This window comes from Myxine glutinosa, chromosome 8 (assembly GCF_964187855.1).
Source record: "Myxine glutinosa chromosome 8, kmMyxGlut1.1, whole genome shotgun sequence".
Taxonomy (NCBI): Eukaryota; Metazoa; Chordata; class Myxini; order Myxiniformes; family Myxinidae; genus Myxine; species Myxine glutinosa.
The window spans coordinates 93,738,948-93,760,102 of record NC_136268.1 but is presented as its reverse complement, the minus strand read 5'-3'; the positions used below and the strand labels follow the sequence as shown (position 1 = coordinate 93,760,102).

Genomic DNA, 21,155 nt, shown 5'->3' with positions numbered 1-21,155 from the left:
TAGGATCCTAAGCTGGCACCCTAGCCGCTAGCCCAACACCAGGCTAACCGTTTGGGCTGCTTTTCATGCAGGGGGCAAAACTGACCTGGTTGTTCTGGATGGAAACCTGAACCAGTTCAAGTACAGGGTCATTCTGGAAGAAACATTGCTTCCATTTGCTCGTGCAGCCTTTCGAGGAAATACCTTTCGATACCTGATACCTTTCGAGGAAGCTCAATGGTGAAGAATCACTTAAAAAATTATTTTTTTATCTTGTATCCAGATATTCATCAAAATTTAATTGATTAGTCCTCATCACACACACAACCTGTCTACCAAGTTTCGTACAAATTCATCCACAACCTTTTGAGATATCCTGCTATACAGTGCCCTCCATACAGCCTGGTGTTGGCTTTGCGGTTAGGGTGCCGGCTTGGGATCCTAGGATCCTGAGTTCGAATCCCGGTCGATCGTTGAATTAACGCCAGGGGGGTTGACTCAGCCTGTCATCCTTCCGAGGTCGGAAAATTGAGTACCAGCTTGCTGGGATGAATGATCACGGTGTGTACCCCGATTTAGAATAGGTACACCGTATCCCTGCGCATCGTAAGACGTGACCAATGGTTGGCGTCAGGAAGGGCATCCAGCCATAAAAACATTGCCTCAAACAGGGAACCATGAGCTCATGGGGCCCGCAAGGCTAACCTAACCCCCGCTCTAGCGGGGAAAATGGCCTTAAAACGATCATTCATTCATTTTTTACAGTGCCCTCTATAAGTATTGGAGCAGTAAAGTCAAATTTGTTGTTATTGCTATAAACTCAAGCAATATGGATTTGGGATAAAAATATTAATATGAGGCTAGAATACAGAAGATCAGCTTTTATTTCTTGGTATTTCTATGCATACATGTTTGACCTTTGTAGAACAATAGCACTTTTTCTTTTCAGTCCCCCCATTTTAGGTAAGAAGAAGTATTTGACTGAACTTTCTTATTGCTCAGGTGTTTCTTGTTGCATTGATTGTTCACACATAAAAGAGCTGGAATGTCTAGTCTTGGTTTTAGCCTTTGCTTTTGCCTTTGGAGTCAGTAGGCATAAACCAAAATAAATACCAGAGAACTGTCAATGAAAGAAAATCAAGTAATTAGGAAGCTGAAAGAACAGAAAAATTAAATTAGAACCACTGCACAGATATTGGGCATGGCAAATACAACAAATTGGAATATCTTGAAAAATAAAGAAACCACGAGTGCACTTAACAATAGACGACGGCCAGGTCGGCCAAGGAAAACAACTGCAGTTGATGACAGAAAAATCATCAGAGCTGTGAAGCAAAACCCTAAACAACTGGCAGTGACATCACTAACAACTTCCAGAGTGCAGGGGTGAAAGTATCACAATCTACCGTCTGCAGAAGACTTCGACAGTAGAATTACAAATGCTACACCACAAGACGCAAACCACTCATCAGCACTGAAATAGAAAGGCCAGATTAGAAGTTCCCAAGAAGTACAGAGGTAAGCCAGTAGAGTCAGTAGAGCTAGTAAGTTTTATGGACAGATGACACCAAGATAAACCTTTACGAAAGCGATGTAAAGGCAAAAGTGAGGAGAAAGGAAGGAACTGCATATGATCCAAAGCATACTACCTCATCTGTCAAGCATGGTGGAGGGAGTGGCATGGCTTGGGCTTGCATGGCTGCCTCTGGAACTGGCTCACTCATATTTATTGATGGTGTAACTAATGATGGCATCAGCAGAATTAATTTGGAAGTGCACAGAAACATTTTGTCTGCCCATGTACAAGAAAATGCCTCCAAACCCATTGGGTGGCACTTCACCGTGCAGCAAGACAATGATCCAAACCACGCTGCCAATGCAACCAAGGAGTTTATCAAGGGAAGCAAAGTGGAAGGTTTGAGACTGGCCAAGTCAATTTTGTGATTGAAATCCAATAGAGCATACATTTAATTTTCTGAAGAAGAGACGAAAGTCAAAACTCTCCAAAACAAACAACTGAAAATGGCTGCAGTAAAGGTTTGGCAAAGCATCTCAAAGAAAGATACCAAGAGTTTGGTGATGTCAAATGGTCACAGGCGCAATGCGGTTATTCCGTGCAAGGGATATGCAACTAGATATGAACTATTAATGCAGTTTAATTTACTTCAATGTAATTTGTTTTGATACTTATGCTTACCTAAAATGGTGTGGAGGGTGAACATAAAACGTCCTATTAGTCTACAATGGTAAAACATATATACATAGAAATAGAGATGCCAACAAATAAAATCTGACCACCTGTAATCTTGCCTCGTATTCATCTTTTGATCTCAAATCTAAATTTTCTTGAGTATATAGCAATAATAACAAATTTGACTTTATTGTTCCATTACTTACGGAGGGCAATGTATATCGTTTTTGGTCATTGCTCTCAATGGTGAAGAAATGCTTTAAAAATTCTGTTATACGGATCCAGATCTTCACCAAAATCTAAACATTTTGTCCTTGTCACATATCCAACCTCTCCACCAAATTTCATCCCAATCCATCCAAAACTTTTTGAGATATCCCATTCACAGACAAATAAACAGACAGACAAACAGACAGGGGTGAAAACATAACCTCCATCGACCGTCGGTGGCAGAGGTAATCAAAGCGAGTGCTCAGAGTGTTACGTCATTAACTACAACGAAAGTAGTCGTTCGCAATTGGGCAAAAAGGAAAAGATGGAACACTTGGACACACAACATCCACCTATAACTGATTAATTTATGGGGAAATTACTTTCGTTTTACGTGTTTTCAGCTGACACAGTAAATTCTCTGAATGCAACTACCACGTGAAATGACGAATAATCTAACCATACGAGAATAATGACTGAGGTTTGCAAACCGTTAAAAACAACGCACAAGCACAAACGCAAGCGCGCGCATGCACACGCACACGCACACACACACTCTCATTCAACATCCCAAACAAAACTCACCTGGAATCGCCACGAAACGACTTTCCAAACCTTCATACCTCTCCCTCTCATGCTTGTCCTTTCTTTTGAAGCTCATTGGAGCTGCAGAATATGTTTGTAACAATGTTAAGCATTTCAAATGATGCCTAATGCTGATATATACGTATACAGTGCCTATAGAAAGAAGTCCACACCCCTTTCAAATTTTTCACCTTTTGTTGCCTTGTAACCTGGAATTAAATTACATTAAACCGGACTTTTTCCACCTTTATTTACACATCATAACCCACAACTTCCAAGTGAAACACAAATTCTACAAATTTCAGAAAATTAATTTAAAATCCAAAACTAGAATATCTTGGTTGGATAAGTGTCCCCCCCCCCCCCCCCTCCCCCCGCCACCTTAAATTAGCTCAGGTGCAACCAAATCACCTTCAAAATCACACACCAAGTTATTTGGCCCCCACCTGTGTTAAATTGTAGTGATTCTGATTATTTCAGAATAAAATCAGCTGTTCCTGTAGGTTTCCTCTGCTGGGTAGTGCATTTCACAACAAAGACAACCATGAGCACCAAGGAGCTTTCAAAAGATCTCAGGGATAAAGTTGTGGAAAGGCACAGATCAGGGGATGGGTATAAAAAGATGTCAATGGCCTTGAATATCCCTTGGAGCACAGTCAAGACGATCATTAAGAAGTGGAAGGCAAAAGGTACCACCAAGATCATGCCTAGATCAGGCCGTCCCTCCAAACTGAATGACCAAGCAAGGAGACTGATTAGAGAGGCCACCAAGAGGCTAATGGCAACTTTGAAAGAGCTACAGGCCTTTATGGCAAAGACTGGTAACTGTGTATATGTGACAACAATATCCCAAACACTCCACAAGTTTGGGCTGTACGGTAGAGTGGCAAGAAAGAAGCCATTACTCAAAAAAGCCCACCTTGAGTCCCATTTTGAGGTATGCAAAAAACCACTCCGGAGAATCTGAAGTCATATAGCAAAAGGTGTTGTGGTCTGACGAAGCAGAGATGGAACTTTTTGGCCTAAATGCAAAACATTACATTTGGTGCAAACCCAACACAGCACATCACCCAAAGAACACCATCCCTACTGTGAAGCATGGTGGTGGCAGCATCATGTTATGGGGATGTTTCTCATCAGCAGGGACTGGGGCACTTGTCAGGATAGAAGGGAAAATAGATGGAGCTAGATGGAGCAAAATACAGAAAAATCCTAGAAAACCTGCTGCCCTCTGCAAGAAAGCTGAAATCGGAAAAGAAGTTTACCTTCCACCATGAAAAAAACCTGAAGAACACAGCCAAAGCCACATTGGAGTGGCTAAGGAACAAAGATAAATGCCCTTGAGTGGCCCAGTCAGAGCCACAACCTAAATCTGTGGCATGACTTGAAGATTGCTGTCCATCAACGCTCCCCACGCAACTTGACTGAGCTTGAACAGTTTTGTACAGATGAATGGGCAAATATTGCCCAATCAAGGTGTGCAAAGTTGGTAGAGACTTATCCCAACAGACTCACAGCTGTAATTTCTGTCAAAGGTGCTTCCACCTTTATGGCAAAGACTGGTAGGCTAACCCCCGCTCTAGCAGGGAACATGGCCTTAAAATGCATGTTGTTGTTGTTGTTGTTGTTGTGTGCTTCCACCAAGTATTAACTCAGGTGGGTGGACACTTATCCAACCAAGATATTTTAGCTTTGTATTTTTTTAAATTCATTTTCTGACATTTGTAGAATTTGTTTTTCACTTGGAAGTTGTGGGGTATGATGTGTAAATAAAGGTGGAAAAGGTCTGATTTAATGTAATTTAATTCCAGGCTATAAGGCAATAAAAGGAGAAAATTTTGAAAGGGGATGTAGACTTTCTATAGGCACTGTGCATTATATATACTAGGGCATGCCCGTACTATATATATATCTAAAATTATATCCCCCCCCCCTCTATTTACATGAAATGGTTTGGTCCATTCGCAAAGCCAAAGCGGACGGCTTGCGAGTACGGTGACAATCCCCCCCCCTCTATTTACATGAAATGGTTTGGTCCAAAGCGAACGGCTTGCGAGTACGGTGACAATCCCCCCCCCCCCCCCCCTCTATTTACATGAAATGGTTTGGTCCAAAGCGAATGGCTTGCGAGTACGGTGACAATCCCCCCCCCTCTATTTACATGAAATGGTTTGGTCCAAAGCGAACGGCTTGCGGAGTTTGGTAAAGAAATCGCCATAGCTCGGTAACTACTTGTCCGATTAATTTAAAACCTTGAAAAGGCCCATCCTCGGGTCCCCAGCAATATACCTGGCAAGTTTCAAGTATATCGGACCGGTAGTTGTCGAGAAACAGCGGTCGCATACACACACACAGACACACACACACACAGACACACAGAGATTACTGGAATTATAGATATATATATATATATATATATATATATATATATATATATATATATATATATATATATATATATATATATATATGTATGTATGTACATATATATGTATATATATATTGTTGCGGATATGGGATTTGCATCCATCCATATCCGCTTGTAAATATTCCCCTATTTCCTCAATACTTCCCAACTATCCCCAATCCCCCATTCCCTAGTCCCATTTTCTGTAAACAACACTCTGTAGACCCGACCTCCCCCTATTTCCCCCATTAAATGTCGTGCCCAGGTTCACCGCATTTCATGTAAGACAACTATAGGACATGTTGCTAATTATTCTTAGTCTATGTCAGTTAAGGACTCGTTTCCATTAATTCTGACCCTTCGTTGCACCAGAATGTGATTGTATGGCACCGTTAGGAAGTTTAGGACCTCCCAATACCTCCCCGCAGCTCTTCCTCACGGTTCAGAAACAACAACAACAACAGCAACGGCGGCGGCGTGCACAGGGAGTGCGCGTCCTCACTCCGGCTTGGTTGGTAGGGGGTGTTGGGAGGGCATGAGGCCTTCCCAGCGAGCCGCCATCGAACATGTGCTCGACGGGGTTACCAAATAGGGGATCCCTGTCAGCTCCTCGTCAAGGGCGGAGCCCGGTAACCCCCGCACCCAATGGAAGCGGCGGACCGGTCCCATCTGGGGCGGAGCCAACCAGCCGAGGGCGTGTCACTCCCCGCTGAGCATGCGCAGGAAGAGGGAGGTGACGTCAGATGCGCGCTGAGCTTGAAGCAAGAAAGACGCCACCTCCGAGCGCTGTGAGGCCTCCCTGCATCTCTTGGACCGTGCTTGATCCTGTCCCCGAGCCAAGGTGCACCTTGTGCTATCGAACTACCTGTCCTTCCCTGCCATCAATCCCTGTGTAAGTCAGCCTTGTTCCGTTTGTCTGTGGTCTGTCTGGGATAAGATAAGATTGTATTTAAGTGCCCATCTCTTCTGTGTCTTTTACCTCACTCTACCTTGTAATCTACCCCTTTTCTCCACCACTAATTATACCCTCCTCCGGAGGTCTTGAGAACTGTACCCCTTGCGTCGTTTCATTTATCCCAGTCGTTGTGTCCTTTCCAATCATTGATTTAGCGTAGCGCGATTTGGCCAACGTTCGGGTGGAATCGGGTGAGTTGGGGAAGAGTCGGGGAATAACTGCTAGGTCGCGGTAATACACCACCGCTCGGTCGAAATAACATCTAACCGCGATCCGTAGCAATTGGTTGTCAGGAGTTGGGATTCGAACCTGGGACTAAATTTATTTAGCCCAAATTTTGGACACCAATTGTGTTATTACAGTAACAATTGGTGTCGAGGTCGAGGAGTGAGATTCGAGGCCCGAACCAAATTTTTTTAAAAACATCTAGGAAAAAATTTGGTCAAAATTATAAAGACACCGAAATTTGATTTTGTTTTACAAAAAAAAAACCCGAATTTTGAAAGTCGCGCTATGGCAGATCAAGACGGCTGGGTTCCGGTAGAGGAGAGTGAGGCAGGGTCGATCCAGGACCAAATTGAGGGACATGAGGAGAGCGAAGCAGTGAGGGCGGCAGGTTCGCAAAATGGCGTCCTCGCGCACGAGGTTACGGGCGCGCAAAATGGCGCCTCGCAGATGGCTACGGCGGCCGCGCCCGCTGCACAAGTGGGAGGGATTGACATGCAGGCCCTCATTGCGCAGCTACAGGCAGCTGTACAGATGAGTATGGGGAGCCAAATTGAGCGAGCGATTGGAGGGCCAAATGGGGGTAATGAGGGACGAAGCGAGGGCTCAGAGTGAGCAATTGGGGGTAATGAGGGACGAAGCGAGGGGTACCGGTGAGGGATTAGACAAGAAATTAGAGGGGTTAGACAATGGGATAGAAGGGGTGAAACATGGGTTAATGGGGGTAGAAAACAGAATGGCCGCTCAAGAGAATCAAATGGAAGGGATGAAAAAGGGGTTAGAGGGGTTAGAAAACAGTATGGAAGGCAAATTGAGGGACATGAGGGACCAAGCGGAAAGGGAAGTTAAAAAAAATGGGGCAGCAGATAGAGGGGGTCAGAATGGGGGTAGAAACTAAATTGGATGCTCACAGGGAGGAAATGGAGCAGATGAGGGTGGCATCTGGGCAGGAGATGCAAGTGATGGGAGAGGAGATCAGAAGAGGTGTGAGTGAGGAGGTCGGAGGAGTGCGCGAGGAGGTGAGGCACTGTAAGGAGCGCATGGAGAAGGAGGTGAGAAAGGGGACTGTAAAATTGCAAGGTGGTATAGAGGAGTTGACGCTGGGAGTAGAACAACTGACAGTGGGACAAAAGGAGTTGGGGGACCAGGTAAAGAAGAACACAGCGGTATTAGAGGGTTTAAAATCGACACAGAAGGAGATGAAAAAGGACGTAGGGGTAATTAAAAAAGAGTGTCAGACGGTACATGAGGACCTGACGAGGAAATGAACAAGGTGGTAGAGGTGATGGAGGTTAAAGAGCGGGAGGTGCGGGAGCACATAGAAAAAAATAAGGTGGAGTTAGAGGAAGAACTTAAGGGGACGCACGAGGAGATGAAGGAGGTGAAGCAGAAATTAGAAGAAGTGGAAGAAGGGGTGAGCGAAATTAAGAAGCGACGGAGAGAGGATAAGAAAGAGATAAAGGAGGAAGTAAAAGAATTGGTCCAAAGTCTGTGTTCGGATCGTGATGATGTGCTCATTAACCGGATGAGGGATTCGCAGGTGATGGAGGAGAAGCGAAGAGAAAGAGGACCCGGTGTAAGTGGTGACCAATATGGTCGTGCGTATGATGCGCCAGGTGATTTAATAAGCTTGGGGGTCGAGATGGACCCGGATGTTCGTGAGAGGCCAATAGTGAGGTGTATGGCTGGTCCGGAGGGTATGGAACGAGGGTGCGAGCGAGAGGGTCCGGTGATGGGAGAGGTGCGAGGTGTGAGTGAGCAAGGTTGTGGTGGTATGGAATGGGTAGCGGGTTGCGGAAGTGTGACCCATGCATCGACACCAACAGGGGTAGTTTTTAGAGGGACAGGGGAGGCACGGGAGCCCCTTGGGGGTAATGTACTGTGGGGGCCCGGCCGGTTCGGCCCCGCGCTGACCCCGCAAGGGGCGACGCACGGGGTCCGGCAGGCGGGCAACGACCCGCATACGAGGTGGTCCCACAAGGTCCCACTCGCGCCGTATGACGGCAAGAGTGATCTACGCGCGTACCTGGCGCAGTTTGACTGTGTGTGTAAGGGCAACGGTTGGGGTGAGGACGAAGGTGGAGTACACCTGGTGGCCGCATTGCGCGGCGCGGCGGCGGAGGTGCTGACGGCATTACCACCGGGTGCTCTCACCCTGCCAGCCCTCCGCGACGCCCTAATTAATCGATTCGGCATTGAACAGCAGAGCGAGCTTGTTAAAGCTCAGCTCGCGCTGCGAAAACGCAAGCCCCAGGAAGCCATCGGGGAACTTGCCCACGACATTCGCCGCGCAGTGGGGATCGCACATGCTAACATGGCAGCGGATTCCCGGGAAAGCCTGGCGCTGGACCATTTTATCCAGGCCCTCCCGGATATTGAGCTCCGGCAACAGCTCGCCATGTGGCGCCCGCAGACTCTGAGCCAGGCGGCTGACGCTGCAGCCCGTTGGGAAGCAGCGAGGCCCCTGGCCCGGGGGAGTGAGCGTCACACAATGGCGGTCCACCAGGTGGGACCCCCGATAGGGGGCCTGCCCCCGACGTGAGTCCTGACCTGGCGGGCATGGTCCGGAGGCTGGTGGACCAGCGCCTGGCGGGACCTGGACCATGGCAGGCGGCCCCGGAGGTGGCCCGCGGTGGACCACGAGCGGGTAATCCAATTCGGACCTTCAGGGGGGGAAATTTGGAATTCCGGAGACAAGCACCTTATCAGGTGAGGTGCTATACTTGCAACCGTCTGGGTCACCTGGCGCGGCACTGTCGAGCCACGCGCCGGGATGATCCCCGGCGGTTGAGGTCCTCAACTCCGCCCAGGGGGGAGCGGGTTAGCCGACCCCAGACGCCCCCCCGCCAGACCCCGGGAAACTAGAAGGTGTCGGGCACGTAGGGCGGTGTTCGGCAGAAGAGGATGGAGGAGAGCCCTCATTGACGCGACAGGTCATTTATTGTGCAACAATCAGATGCCTGACAATGCCTCCCGGTAGCCTGACAATCAGATGCAAAATTGCGGGCGTGGGGGTAGACGCCGTAGTGGACACAGGAGCTAGCGCCACGATCATCAGCCCTGTGGTCCTTGATTCGAGCGCAGGTGGCTGGGATAAGATCCAGCGCCTGCAAAATTATAGTTTGCAACTTGCTACCGGGGTAACGGCCCCGATCATAGGGCGTGGTTCTGTGACCCTCAAGTTAGGGTCGGTAAGGAGGGAGATAGATGTTTGGGTGGCGGAGGTGTGCGACCCATGTTTAATAGGGTTGGATTTGTTGACTGCCAGCGGTTGTAAAATCGACTTGTGCCGGGGGATCCTGCAGGTGGGAGTAGAAGAGCTGCCGTTAGGGGGAGTGAGCACGGCCGAGAGAGCGGAGCTGGAGGCTTCCGAGGCCGTGACCATTCCTCCAAGGGCCGAGGCGATAGTGCCGGCCCGATGGGCAGCTCGCCCAACATGGCAGGAGTCCTGCGGCCTGGTCGAACCGGTGGCAGCGCAGTCCATACCGGGTTTAATCGTGGGCCGCACCCTTGTAAAAACAGACGGACCGGTAGTGGCCGTCCGAGTAATAAATATAAGTACAGAACCACGCACTATAGTAAGGGGCACGAGGGTAGCTGGCTGCACCCCAGTTGAGGAAGTCGCGACAGTGAGGGGCGAGAACGTCCAGCCGAGCCGGCCCCGGGGGGAGCCTTCAATAAGAAGTAGGAATTGGTCCGATCCCATTTGCGAGATGGTAAATCGTAGTAGCGTAGAGTTGGGAGGTACCCAGAGGGAGGCCTTACACAAACTGGTTGGGTCCCATTTGGACCTCTTCTCCCTGTCCACCGAGGATATTGGACGTACGGGCCTGGTGAAACATCAGATCCACACCGGTGAGGCCCGGCCTATTCGTCAGGCCGCCCGACGGCTCCCTTGGAGCAAGAGGGCGGAAGCTGACGAGCAGGTTGAAAAAAATGCTCGACGCAGGCGTGCTCGAGCCCTCGGGAAGTCCTTGGATGTCACCTGTTGTGCTGGTCAAAAAGAAGGATGGGACCAAGCGGTTCTGCGTGGACTATCGCCAGCTAAACAACGTGACACTCAAGGACTCATATCCCCTGCCAAGGATTGATGACACCCTCGATGCCGTTGCGGGCTCAAATTGGTTCTCAACTTTGGACCTCAAGAGTGGGTATTGGCAGGTGGAGATGGATAGGGCAGGGAAGGAGAAAACGGCATTTTCCACAGGTAAGGGACTGTATCAGTTTACTGTGATGCCGTTTGGTTTGTGTAACGCCCCCGCCACCTTTGAAAGATTGATGGAACATGTACTAGGCGGCATGCCATGGCAATCATGCCTGGTGTACCTGGATGACGTCCTAGTACATGCCAAAACGTTCCCCCAGGCAGTAGCTAATTTGGACCAGGTGTTTAGGTGCCTCAGACAGGCAGGGTTGAAACTGAGCCCCAGTAAGTGCACCTTGTTTGCCAAGGAGGTGGCCTATTTAGGCCACGTCATCGGTTGCGAGGGGGTAAAAACGGACCCAGACAAAATTAAAGCGGTAGAGGAGTGGCCCGCACCACGTACCATCAAAGAGGTGCGGGGATTTTTGGGACTCTGCTCCTACTACCGGCGCTTCGTGGCGAAATTTGCGGAGTTGGCTCGGCCCCTTCACCGCCTTACGGAGAAGGGGACGAGATTTAATTGGACAAGGGAGTGCCACGAGGCCTTCCAAAAATTGAAGGGGTGTCTAACATCCGCACCCCTTCTAGCTTACCCCACTAGCAAGCATCCACACCCGTACTTGTACGGGCGGAAATTTTTGGTTAGAACTGACCATTCCTCCTTGCAATGGCTCCTTCGGTTCAAGGAACCGGAGGGCCAAATTGCAAGGTGGTTGGAAAAGTTGCAGCAGTACGATTTTGATGTGGCCCATAGGGCCGGGAAGGCCCATGGTAATGCGGACGCACTCTCTCGGCGTCCTTGTCTGGGGGGAAACTGCAAATTTTGTGCGAGACACGAGGAGAGGGAACAATTGGGCGATTCGGACCCGACCCTCGTTGTCCGTGCAACCCGGGTGAGAGGGCCAATTTTGCCACTAACCGCAGATGAGGAATTCGGAACTTTGGCTTGGAGCGCGGCCCAGCGGGAGGACCCCGTACTGGGGCCGGTGCACGAATGGGTGAGATTGGGGCAAAGACCTAATGGGGAAGAGGTCACCCCCCTCGGGGCACAGACCAAGGCATATTGGGCTCAGTGGAAAACCCTGGAATTGAAGGATAACATCTTGTATCGCAAGTGGGTGGAGGTCCCCTCTGATAAAACTTCCTGGCTGGTGGTAGTCCCAAATAAATTTAAGACCGATATATTGCAACAGGTGCATGGTACCCGCCCCGGCGGCCATTTGGGCAGGACAAAGACGACATCGCAGGTACGCCGGAGGTTTTATTGGGTGAATATGGGGCGCGACATACAGGACTGGTGTCGGAGATGCGACGCCTGTACTGCCAAAAAGGGACCAGCACGGAGGATGAGGGCCCCCCCTTCAATTACACCAGGTGGGGGCCCCGCTAGAGCGGGTGGCCATGGATATCCTAAGCCCACTACCCCGCACCCGCCTAGGTAATAAGTACATCCTCGTTGTGATGGACTACTTCACCAAGTGGCCGGAGGCCTACGCCCTCCCCAACCAAGAAGCAGGGGTGGTAGCGCAGGCCTTCGTGGAAGGATTTGTGTGCCGGCATGGGATTCCACAGGAGTTGCACACCGACCAGGGACGAAATTTTGAGAGCAAATTGCTAAAAGATGTGTGCAGTCTCCTGTCAATTCGGAAAACAAGAACAACGCCTTTAAGACCTCAATCTGACGGGATGGTGGAAAGATTCAACCGAACTTTAATCCAACAACTGGCACTGTTCACCGCCACCCGTCAGGATGACTGGGACGAACATCTCCCTTATTTGCTCATGGCCTACCGAACCAGCCAGCACGGGGCCACCGCATGCAGTCCAGCGTTGCTTATGTATGGGCGGGAGTTACGGGCTCCCGCCGACTTGCTATGCGGTCCCGTGCCAGACACAGTGGTTAACCCGCCGAGGGAGGGGTACGCCCGTCACCTAGAGGAAGGCATGGAGCTAGTCCATGCCTTCGCCCGCCGCCAACTCCATCTGGCGGGGGAGAAGATGAAGCGCAGGTACGACCACCGGAGCCAGGGGAGTCAGTACACTCCGGGGATGAAGATTTGGTTCTTCAATCCCCGGAGAAGGAAGGGTAGGTGCCCGAAACTCACCTCTCCCTGGCAAGGCCCGGGGGTCGTCCTGTCGCAAGTCTGTGACGTGGTAGTAAAAATCAAAATGGGGCCACGAGCCCTCCCTCGGATCGTCCACGCCGACCGGATAAGGCCTTACACCGGCGAGCAGGCGCCCCCGTGGATTGCCTCGGCTTTAGATGCCGAGGTGGGACCCAGTACCTCTGAATAAGGGGGGCTTATTAGTGCCAGAGGACTGGGGGATTGATGAGCGATGGGACCGGTGGGTAAGGGTGGCATCCCTGCCACCCTTCCCATGAATGGGGGCAGATGCGCTATAGATTATGGGGTTTATGGCAGTGAAAACTAGCCCGGGTGGGTTAGGATATTGTGTGTAGGGATCTAGCGAAGATGACATTAGGTAACGTTAAGGTTTAGATAGTGACTGATACCTGTAGTGGGGACGTAGTAGCTTAGTGTTTGATAATGACGTGGGAGTGCTGAGTGTAAGGGAAGACGGAGGAGCGCGAGTTTTAGAAGGGAGTAGACAGAGTAGATGATGCAGTGTGAATGGAAGTGCTGGTGAGCAGCTTCAAATGAGGCATCGGTGAGGCAATGCTCCGAGGTGTGTGTGAGTGTACAAGTGATGAATGAGAGAGCATTGCGGATGAGTGTCATGGTGAGTAGTGAGTGTTGTGGATCAGCGCAAATGCGCTTGGGGGAGAGAAGGGTGCAGGCGGCACCAAGTATGAGAGCACAGGTGTGCAAGTACAGGTGTGTGGAATACATGGAGTATTGGAATGAGTGGTGTGGAGAGAGTTGGAGTAAGTGGTACGGAGTGGTGTGCATGGTGCGAAGGTGTGGATGGGGGAAGAGTGGACCCCTTTTCACGAGTACCCGGGGAGGGTAGTTTAAAGAATAGTTAGAAGGTATAGGTAAATTGTGGTTGGATATTGGCATTTGTGGTGCGGATGCAGAATGGTATTGTGGATGGGTGCATTGGTGTGGTGAAATTGGCTGGTCGTGTGGCCTGTTAGTATGAGTGTGAATGGTTGGGCACTCCGCCACTGTTAGATGTCGGCCAGGTGAGGCCGCAGGTGGGCTCTGGGAGCCGTTAGTGTCAGTGGGTGCCTGAGGATCCCGGGTGTGGATCGGGCAGCCCGTGCCAGAGAGGGCACTGAGGGGGTGAGAGTGCGAGAGGGCCTTCCCCAGTTAGTTAGGTTAGGGTGAGGAGCAGGTGAGCTCGGTAGGCAACAACAGTGGTGGAGGTGTGCAGGTGGGCGGACCAGCTGGGAGCGTCACACGACCCAGCCATCGAAATTGTGCGGGGCACCGAGTGATGAATCGGGGGAGTGAGACCCCAACTTGAGAAGCACCACAGTTTGGTCAATGGGAATTGGTTTTTAGAACCCATAGTGTAAGTTGGCCAATGGATTGGCAGGGAAAGACCCTGGGTAATGTAAAGTTGTTAAAGTCATTTCGGAAATAGTTAGGATTGATGAACCTGTCGCACCATACGCAGCCACTTACCTGAGGTGATGATGATGACTCCACACCTGTGTTTTCTTTGTTCTGTGTTGCAGGAAAGGAGAATTGCTGGGTGGATTTTATATATATATATTGCTACGGATCGCGGTTAGATGTTATTTCGACCGAGCGGTGGTGTATTACCGCGACCTAACAGTTATTCCCCGACTCTTCCCCAACTCACCCGATTCCACCCGAACGTTGGCCAAATCGCCTAGGTAATAAGGTGATTCGCCTAACTTTTTCACCTTTTGAAAACAATAATATATATATATATATATTTCACAACTAACAGAAATGACACTTGCTCATCATTTTCAATTTGAGAAGAGTTTACTCATTTTATTGTGCCGGTGGTACAGAAACATATATTGTGCATGCTGCATGCACTGCTATCTAGGTTTTGTCCTCGTTTACATGCCTGTGTTGTAGAGTGACTTTGTAAGCCTTCTGTAAACAAACAAATTTGCAAATACAGTATCAAGAGGATATTATTTCAACCCCAAAAATATTTGGTGGTCTTCTAGTTATTGGGAGAGAGAAAGACTAGTGTTCTTAAATAATAGCGTGCAGACGATTTGTTAATTGGGGAAACCCTGCCTTCACCTTTCTGAATTGCAGACAATTTCTTCTTCCACCAGGGCATGCCACGCTCAGATTTGTCGTCGTCATCCTTACGATCTTCACCAGGCTGGGAACAAGAGCCAAGGGAGCGAGAAGCAAATATTTGCTTGTTTGTTTCCATGATAATGACCAGAAGTTAACGAATAATGTTAAAAAAAAAAAAAATTTGTCTGATTAGATATGGGTGAGGGTGAAAGGTAGACGAGAGGGTGGGTGTGGGGTGGGGGGAGTATGGAATACAAGGCAGAGCAGTAGGAATACAAGGTGCAAACCTGACGAAGGACAAACAAAGGCAAGGCTCTGATGAACAAACTACTGTCCATACCTGATCTATGGCAAGGGTGCCGTTCAGATCCACATCTTGCGGTGAGGGTAACGGTGAAGGTATTATGTTTCCCGACAAACCGAGAGTCCCATCCGGGTTTGGGCCATTGACCTTGTACTCTTCGTCCTGGACCTGACACCTTGAGGACCAAGACTGTCCGGCTGATAGCTCGTCAGAAAAGGCTGCTGGGAACAAGTGCATGGCATGATGGGCTGCTCACTGTACATACAAGTAAAACTGATGGCCTACCTGTGATGTGGTGGACAAACTAGTTTTACTTTTATCACAAGTACATAAATACAATCACTCAATTGCTCACCTCAAAACATTTTACACCAACAGGGAATTGGGAAAATCAATATTTTTACAACCCAAGCAAGTACTGCTTCTTCTATCTGAAATCCAACATCTGAAGATGATACAGGAAATAATGTGTGAATTTGCAGTTTTACCATTGGCCTCAATTAAAACTGTTCAACTACAAACTTAAACAGACATTAAAATATGCCCCACCCCAACCTACCAAAGCGATAAAACCTTTCCCAACGAGAGAGTTCATAGGACAACTTACCTCACTGAGTCTTGAGAAAAAGGATATGGAAATTAGGTTCTTTTCAACTCTTGCTTTCCATTTCCGAGCACGATCTATATTTATTACGAGCCACAATTCTATCTGAACCTCTATGTTTCCCGATCCACATAGCGCAAGTGGCCAATGTGATTGGTCGAGATTGTGTAAAATGCCATAACATTTTGCCCAAGTACAGTACTGCTAAAACTGGAGGTTTTTTGAAGTGTCAACAAGGCGATTTGTGCTTTACAATGTTCATGTATATACTTCAACTGAAATAAAACAAGCGTTACGCCTAGGTCCCCCGTCGGTGAAGTGATGTGAGTTGACAAAGTGGAAGATGCAAGGCGGCCATCTTGGATTTTGACGTGGCGACCCAATTTCCAATAGCGTTCTTCCTTATGCCTAGATACACCCACACACCAGATTAGAAGTTGGTACTTCGCTTATTTTTCAAGATATTCCGCTCACAAGGATCAGACATACATGGCGGCGGCCATCTTGGATTTTGACATGGCGACCCAATTTTCAATAGGGTTCTTCCTTATGCCTAGATACACCAACACACCAGATTAGACGTTGGTACTTCACTTATTTTTCAAGATATTCCGCTCACAAGGTTCAGACATACATGGCGGCGGCCATCTTGGATTTTGACATGGCGACCCAATTTTCAATAGGGTTCTTCCTTATGCCTAGATACACCAACACACCAGATTAGACGTTGGTATTTCACTTATTTTTCAAGATATTCTGCTCACAAGGTTCAGACATATATGGCGGTGGCCATCTTGGATTTTGACGTGGGTTGCACCCACACCAAATTAGAATTCGGTCCTTCGCTTACGCACGCACGCATGGACGGACGCATGCACACACGGACGGACGCATGCACGCACGGACGGACACACACACACACACACACGGACGGAGGGGAAAACCATAGTCCCCCTTTCGCTCCGCAGTGCGACGGGGGAAAATAAAGGTTTTAAAGCCCGTAGAAAAAAACAAAAACAACTTTTTCCCGCAATTTTACCGCTATTGATGCACCATATTTTACACCACCATATTGAACGATACATTAGTTCTACGTGCCTGTTGTTCGTGTCCTTTATGATATTCCTAAAAACAGTAAGTTTCCTGTTTGGAATGATTTTCAATTTTGTTTGGCTGCAAGACAGGTAGACAGTGAAAACAATTATTACCTTACTCATCTGTGCACAAGTGTGCTCGCGACGAGACGCCATACAATTTGTCAAATTCAGAGCCAAAGTACTGCTAATCCTCAGGTTCATGTTCCGATTCGTGTTCTACAGTGTTCAAAATATGAAATTCATTGAATGTAAGTAGTTCCTCGATCATAGACTGATGTCTGTAGACAGACAGGGTGAACCAATTGCTTAATACCGCTTTGCGCTTCACGTGTGGGGTGATAAATCAGCAACACAATCGGTGCTTGCCTCCTAACAAGGATCGGGATTTTATCAAAATGTGGTCTGCCATGATGAACCGAGTCGTAAATCACAAAAGGAAAATCACTTTTGAGATACCTACATTTCCTCAATCTGAAAGAAATATTCCTTAAAAGGGTACCCAATAGTAGGTTCACCACTCATTTTAGCAAATGCAGTGGGATTTTTCAAAATGTAAAATGAACAAAGTTTGCCAAAGATAAGCTGTTGGTTTTGCCCATTATTCTGCACTTATCTTAGCAATATACATTTATAGAGAAGATATCTCTGGAATTTGGAACACCTATATAGATAATGCGTTACCTGAAAATGCTTCCCAACTAATCCTGGACAGATGCCAGCCCGTCTCAAGTTACTCGACTGAAGGCGATTTGGACAGGAATATGTAATTTGTCATATTCACGTGGGATATTCATGGTGCTGACAGAGAGGTCCTCCGGCAAAACATCCATCTGAGGGATGGTGAACACATTGATGCCTCACCCCGGATGCGAAACACCAGGATGACAGTTTATAGCTGGGTCCGGATTCAAACCCAGGTTAGGCAGCTCAGAGGAGAGTTTGCATACCTCTAGGCCATCCTGCCAGCCCATGTACTCTTGAATAAATCTTAATCAGCAGAATCTATCTACTTAATGCTTGCCATACCATGAACGACATTACATTTCAATCCATCTTAAGTGTTACGTGCTCCTCCCCAACCCCCTGGTCACGGTGTACCTCCGAGCCCCGAGAGGAGTCACGGCAGAAAAATGTGTTATTCTGTATGTCAAAGATCACTGGTGAAGCCACACCAATTGTTACCAACAAACAAATATTGTATTAAGATCACACAAGAATAACAGTACAACAATAATAGTAATCAAAAGTACAATCAATATATATCCTATGATGGTACCATCAGTTTCGTAACATATAACTCACTGTGCTCCAAGTGAGTGAACCAAGAACATTCCCAATGTCTCTTTCCCTGCTTCAAACCAAAGTTGATTCCGGTTTCAAGCCGAAGTCGATCCGCTCCAGCAATCATCAGAACGATGTCTAATCGAGACCAGAATCCCGTTCGGATGACGGTCACAGCCACACGGCCAAAGCTGCACCAAGGCGCCCTCAAGGCGACTGGGAAATCCAAAGGCGCCCTCCAGGCGACTGGGAAATCACACCCTCGGGTATGGACGTTTCACGGCTCACAGTCAGCGAACCTCAGATTTACCTTCAAAATCCGCGTTGCACACACACACACCAGATAATCGTCTGAATGCGGTGAGAACGGCTGAAGCGAAGCAAGGAAACCTTGCTCGATGCACAAAGCGCGTGAGTCAAAATGGCCGACGGCCCGTACTTGAGACGTAACGGCACGACGAGGATTCTCTTCGGAATCAATCGCAAAACCTGACACGCAGGTGAATCTGTCACAGCGATAACAACTCTGTCGCAGGAATCCCTTTCCTGGGAAACCCAAAGTTCACTCGTGACTCTTGCTCGCCAATGTTCGCTCCAGACCGCAAAGCAACTATGCTTCTTCTTCGACTCCACTCGCTCCGCCTTCTTTTTCTTCTTCCTCTTCGTCGTCGTCGTCGTCGTCCGGTTCCCGATCCGGTTTCCGGTTTCTTTTAACTCTAACTTTTTCACCTTTTGAAAACAATAATAGTACATGGAATCAAAAATGTTTACAGTGGATGAAAACCACAACAACAGAAGTGACGAATCCGTAACACAAGGATTATTATTTTTACACGTTTGACCTTTAAATTCAGAGAAAAAGACCAATTTGTATTAAGCTCCATCATTACCTTCCTTCCTTCTTAATCATCGATATCCTTGGGAGGCCTCATAAGCAGCATTTCCTACATTAACACAAGGTAGATCATGCATTTTGCCATTGTTGCTCTCATCACTATTACCTTCCCTGTCAGAGGGAGAGCAATCAAAGTAATCCGAGATCAACCCACACCGTTCCTCCATGGAACCGAAATACTGTACAGGCAACAACTTGTGACCTCATTCAGAGCACTGGTGGTGTCATCGTCATTGCATATGTCGGCTTGCTATCGAGTTAACCTCTTGATTGAAATTTATGAAACTGTCTTATATGCCTGATGACGTCAGTTTTCCTGCGACATATGATACGTACATGTAAAACATGCAAAATGTATTGAAATGCTGTAACTTCCTGGGTTGCTTATTGGCCATTATTTTACCATTACTTTTGCAGAGTAATGCTAAAAATACAATTAATCAAAATGGACAGCAATAAAACTGGTGCAGACTGAAGAGTAGGGGAGGTCAGTGATACAAAACTGCCAAAAAAATAATAAAAGATTTTTAAAAATAACATGAAAATGGCCATTTCAGCCAATACCAAAAATAAAATAAAACCACTCTGTGCGACACCCGACTAATTTGTCCTGGCAGGTCACAAATGGGGGTTTTTTTTTCCTCTCCTCCAACCATTTAAATTCATTTTGGGCAGGGGGGGGGGGGGGGGAAACCAGTTTGTCACATTTTGTGTATTGCATTTTACTGTCCATCCGCAAAACCCGTCCTCCTTTCCTATACAATTACTGAAGTACAAGTAGGACTAGTTTGACAGTAATAAGTAGGACATGCAGCTTACCTGCTCCATGAATCTTCTTCATCACACCAGTTCCTAAACCCTCCTCTCCTCTCTTTGACCACACGGCAGTAGCAACCCCTGTGGCTCCCTCCTCCATATTCCCAAATTTCCTCCTTTCGCCATGACCCAGAAGTGCACTGCGTGGAGCGACCACCCCAGAATGTTCGGAGCTGCGTGGACGCACGAGTTGAGAAAAGCGCTCGCGCACTGAATGAGGCCGTTCAAACTTCCAGCCAAAAGGGCGGGGAGATGTGACCGGCTCAGTTTCGCTACACTCGCCGGCGGAGCCCGTCGATGATGATCGCCCCGAGGCAGTCAGAGAAAGGGCCGGAGGGTGAGGGGGTGGTGGAGGAATGGGTAGCTGAGTGGAAAACTGATGACTCGACGAAGCATCGGCAAGTTCATGAAGACAGGGCGAGTCGTTTGAGGGTTGGTCGGCTCGAGAAACTTGAATTATAGGACGAACAGGATGAGGAACTGTAACATACACACAGACGGGCTTTAGAAAAAATTATATCTGTGAAGATTTCCAATCCATTCCAGGCCCAACAATCAATCTGTTTTCGGTAAGCGTTTCATCCAGAAGCAGAATTTTTGAAACGATGCATAAGCAATAAAAATTTCATCCAGAAGCAATGGGAACAAGTGTTTTTCCAAAATAAACGTGTGTTTTGCCACAAATGGAAGAGCTTGTAAATCCTCATTTGAATGTAATGAGATTTCATCCATGACATTGCCTCTGAAATGTTCTTTATTCCATTCATTTTGGGCATTACTTTATGCTTAAAGGGTTAAAGGCTTAAAGGGTAAACATTCAACTTTTATTTTTATTCAATCGAACCAATTAATGTTACATTGAAGGAGCTGCGCTCCAACGCGAGTCGAAAGAATTGACGCGACCAAAGACGGAATTCGTCTGAGTTGCTTTATTGAAACAAAACAGCTCAGGTATTCTGACAAGCCCGTTTATCGGGCAGCAATATATATACACATTTATGCCGGGGCGTTTGCCCGGGAAAACCGAGACCGGGCATGCCCGGGTGTCAAGGGCGAGTCCTGGAAAGGCGAGTCTGGACATGCCCGGGCGTCCTGGACGCGGCCTGGCAAGTCGAGGCTGGGCGTGCTCGAGCGCTCTGGGCGAGCCCTGGAAAGGCGAGAGCGGGCATGCCCGGATGCTCTGGGCGAGCCCTGGAAAGGCGAGTCTGGACATGCCCGGGCGTCCTGGACGCGGCCTGGCAAGTCGAGGCTGGGCGTGCCCGG

At 48.2% G+C, this 21,155-nt stretch overlaps 1 protein-coding gene across 2 annotated transcripts in view; it reads right to left on the bottom strand.

Annotated features, from left to right (window-relative positions):
• The window catches only part of LOC137432727 (GTPase-activating protein and VPS9 domain-containing protein 1-like), a 127,996-nt gene that overhangs the window by 26,018 nt on the left and 80,823 nt on the right, over positions 1 to 21,155 (bottom strand). Inside the window, exons 18-21 of one of the 2 annotated variants that reach the window (XM_068124863.2) lie at positions 19,896 to 20,372; positions 15,236 to 15,420; positions 14,893 to 14,977; positions 2,966 to 3,046 (exon numbers count right to left, since the gene is read on the bottom strand). In XM_068124863.2, the coding sequence (XP_067980964.2) occupies positions 2,966 to 3,046; positions 14,893 to 14,977; positions 15,236 to 15,420; positions 19,896 to 20,372 (828 nt within the window). The remainder of the gene's footprint in view (positions 1 to 2,965; positions 3,047 to 14,892; positions 14,978 to 15,235; positions 15,421 to 19,895; positions 20,373 to 21,155) is intronic. The other variant, XM_078783546.1, reaches the window with a different exon arrangement.